Genomic DNA, 3,388 nt, shown 5'->3' with positions numbered 1-3,388 from the left:
CATCGTGTGCCTGGGGGGAGATTGAAAGGGGAGCACAATCTCTCTGCTGGGGCCTGCCTGTCTGGCTGAGAGGAGTTCCAGGGTAACAGCATAAGAGGACATGGCATTTCACCGGCACAATGGGTGCACTGTAGTGGACAAGGACCGAAGCCTTTATGAAAACCCCAGGGCTCCACAGAGACCGTGCAAATATTTGACCCGCCATTGTGACCGTTGGAGACAAACTGAATGAGAAACATGTGGGTTGACAACGGTTTTAAATTAAATTACAATATATTTATCAAAAACAAAAAAAGACAGGAGGACTGGAATGTTACAAGCACATTAAATTAGTTGAGTGGGTTTGGAAATGTTCAATAACAGATTGACAGCCATTGCGGATACTATGTAGTCCTAATTACAACGTGTAGCCTACCTACAGCATTAAGGCTGATAATACAATCAAAGGAAGACCTAATAAAATGAAAAATGTTCTGATTTGACAATCGATTGTGAAACATTATTTAAAAAGTGTTTAACAGACTGATTCTACATCAGAAACAGGCCTATGTAGGCTATGCCATACAGAAATATCTCACGTGTTAAGGCTTAAGAGTTTATCAAGACAAGAGAACACAATATTAGAATGCGCATACAGATGACGCAGCTGTTTACGGTTTCCTTCTCAACTCACTTGTTCCTATTCAGCAGGTCAACTGAACATCAATCTGGAGACAGGTCGACAAGAACAGAACGCGCAATATTGCCCTATGCGTGGAGGCTCGGTGAAGATAAACTAGGCTATGGTTTATATCTGGCACTGAGCCTTTAAACAAGCTGTCAATAGTAGTTTTTTTCCTCCGGTAAAGTAGGCAAACGTATTCACAAGAGGTAGTTCATCAAGACCGTTCCACTCAAAAATGTTGAACTGACGCGCGTTAATCTGGTAGCCTACAGGTGTGTCTGTCTGACGTAATTCTCTATAGACTCGGAGCAAATTAACACAAGTGAATGCGGGATCAAATTAAACGCTCACAGCTGGCTGTACTTCCCCTTGCAATGTAACATGTGTTTGTATAATCGATCTATTCTGTGTTGTAGCACACCGGCGTGTTCGTCCGACAGGAAGCCTAATTCCGCAGACAAAGGCTCGCTGTCTCGGTAGAGCTCGAGCAGCCTAGTCCTGGTGTCCCTGCGCCGGTGCAGCTCTATCACGCGCTGCGCTGTCCTTCTCCGGAACACGCACACGGAACCGAGCACGGTGCTATGGTATTTCTCCCACATGTCCAGCACCCGGTACCCGTGCACCAGCCCGGCCTCGTTGTCTATGAAAACCAGGTCGCCGCGTGGCGTCCGGAGCAGGTTGTTGGTCTCGCGCTCCATCACGCGCGAGTCCCACTGCAGGCTGAACAGGTTGCTCACGAGCCTGTCGAAGTTGGCGGTGAGATAGTCGAACAGGATCAGGTCCGTCCACTGCATCAGCTCGAGCAGCTCCGCCGTCGTCTTGTTCCGCAGCTCCGCGCGCAGAGGAGGGTGGAGGGCGTCGCTCTCCTGGCGGAGCGGCGCAGGTGTGACCACCCCGGTGAGGTTCGAGACCCACTCCGTGAGAGACACCACGGCCCGCTCGCTCCACTGCAAACCGCCTATCCTCCTCCTCACCGACGCCCATTGTTCCGTGTCAACGTTCAGCTGGGAGAGAGCGAGGGGCGGCAGGTTCGAGATGCCAAGCAGACCGGCCAGGTAGTACGTCAAAGTTTCTCCCTGCACCTGGTCCGCGTTTATTCCATAGCGCACACACGATTTGGTTCCGTCTGAGAAAGTGGCGAGCTGGTTAGAAATCCTGCCACAGCCGGGCTCCAGTTTAACAATCTGGCAGCCACGGGCTCTCTCTCTCCAAGCCCGGGCATGTTCCTCGCTGAAGCCGACGGGGAGCTTATCCTCCAGCCATGCGCTCCAAAAAATCCCATCCTCGATCACGGAGCCCAGTTTGGCCGGGGCCTCCCTCGACGCTGACCCCTTGTTATTCACATTCATATGGTAATCGCTGCTTCCTAAAGAGACAGTTTGATCCCCAGCGCCAGTGAGGTTGTGAACGTCAAGCCCACCCCCAAAGTGGAGCCTTTGTGCAGCTGGGACGGTGAGTAACGCCCGGAAAGTTTTGGTGGATAGGTCCATGGATGGGTCGGGGTGAAAAGATCCGGTAGCCGTGAACTGGAGCCCACGCTTGTGTCGCTCCAGTCGGCCTTCCAGCCTGCTCCAAACGTAAAAAACGCAGGAGCAAGTGCAGAGAAAGAGCAGTGCAAGTAAGTTCGCCGAAACAGCCCTCATCATGGTTTACTGCCAGCCGCCTTTCCCTTCGCGCGCCTGGACGACCCGCACAGCTCGAGCACCTTCTGGTTCAATGATACTATTTAGTGCTAATGTGAGATGAACCGAGCACCGCTGAACCGCACGGGAGTCAGTTAGTGATGCTGGATATCGGCGCTGAGTCCCGTGCCCGATAAACCAACCGCGAGCCAACGCTCACGGTCGGACCGTTTAAATTACCGAGGGGTCTGTTAAATCGCGCGGCTTGCATCTTCCGTCTTTTATGGATCAAATGTAGTTCTTCTCCGCTGGTCGGTCGCGATACATTTTCAATCGTTGAACGTATGATCTCTGTTGGTCAGCATCCCATTGTCCCGGCAGCGTATGGATTTCTCTCTCGCAGCTTTGGGCTCCGCGCTCCAACTCCGCCGGGCGCTGGTTTGGTTTGATTTGTGTGGCTCCGTCTCGCACGGAGACACTAGGCGCTGGACACGTGACTCCAGCACAGATGGGAGGCGTATCGTGGGAAGAGGTGGGCCGTTCTCTACCGGTGCAGAGGAGCAGGGACATAGCCTACGTAAACCGTCCTACACTTGCTTAAAAGGCCAATTAGCCTACTGTACATAGCCTTCTATGAGGGGTGGAAGATAAAAATAGAGGTGATAAAATGCTCGTGAAGTGAAAAAGTGGGAAATGAGTGGGGAAATTAAGAGGCATTAAAATAGTTGCAAATATGAGTGATTTGATTACTTCAAAGACGATTTGATTAAAACAGTCGTGATATGATGAAAACAGAGATGTTTCATAATTTCCCCCGTTTATATTCATCATTCACAACACGAAATTGCCATTTTGGCCTCAAGGTTATAGCCTCACCAAAAATATGTAAAAAATAAAATATATATATACATAAGGTGATGAAAATGCAGGCCTATGTGAACTGGAGAATAATGATAAATTATCAATTAATTTGATAAACTTGATTGACATTTTATTTGAAACAAGTGTTCTGATTAATTTGTCAGTTGAGTATTGTGAATGTTGAATGGTAGACAGCCCAGTGGGTTGTCAGAGCAACACTTTCAAATAAAATGTCTAGTTC

At 49.5% G+C, this 3,388-nt stretch overlaps 1 protein-coding gene across 1 annotated transcript; it reads right to left on the bottom strand.

Moving 5' to 3' along the window:
- Window positions 1–1,011: 1,011 nt before the first annotated feature.
- On the bottom strand, window positions 1,012–2,307 carry fjx1 (four-jointed box kinase 1; the record flags this gene model as incomplete). The annotated part of the gene is made up of 1 exon (XM_084451217.1): window positions 1,012–2,307. The coding sequence occupies one exon, from the start codon at window positions 2,305–2,307 to the stop codon at window positions 1,012–1,014; it is 1,296 nt and encodes a 431-aa protein (XP_084307343.1).
- Window positions 2,308–3,388: the final 1,081 nt, after the last annotated feature.

The sequence above is a fragment of the Borostomias antarcticus genome, assembly GCF_949987555.1.
Source record: "Borostomias antarcticus genome assembly, chromosome: 16".
Taxonomy (NCBI): Eukaryota; Metazoa; Chordata; class Actinopteri; order Stomiiformes; family Stomiidae; genus Borostomias; species Borostomias antarcticus.
This window is presented reverse-complemented; position numbering and strand designations above follow the sequence as displayed.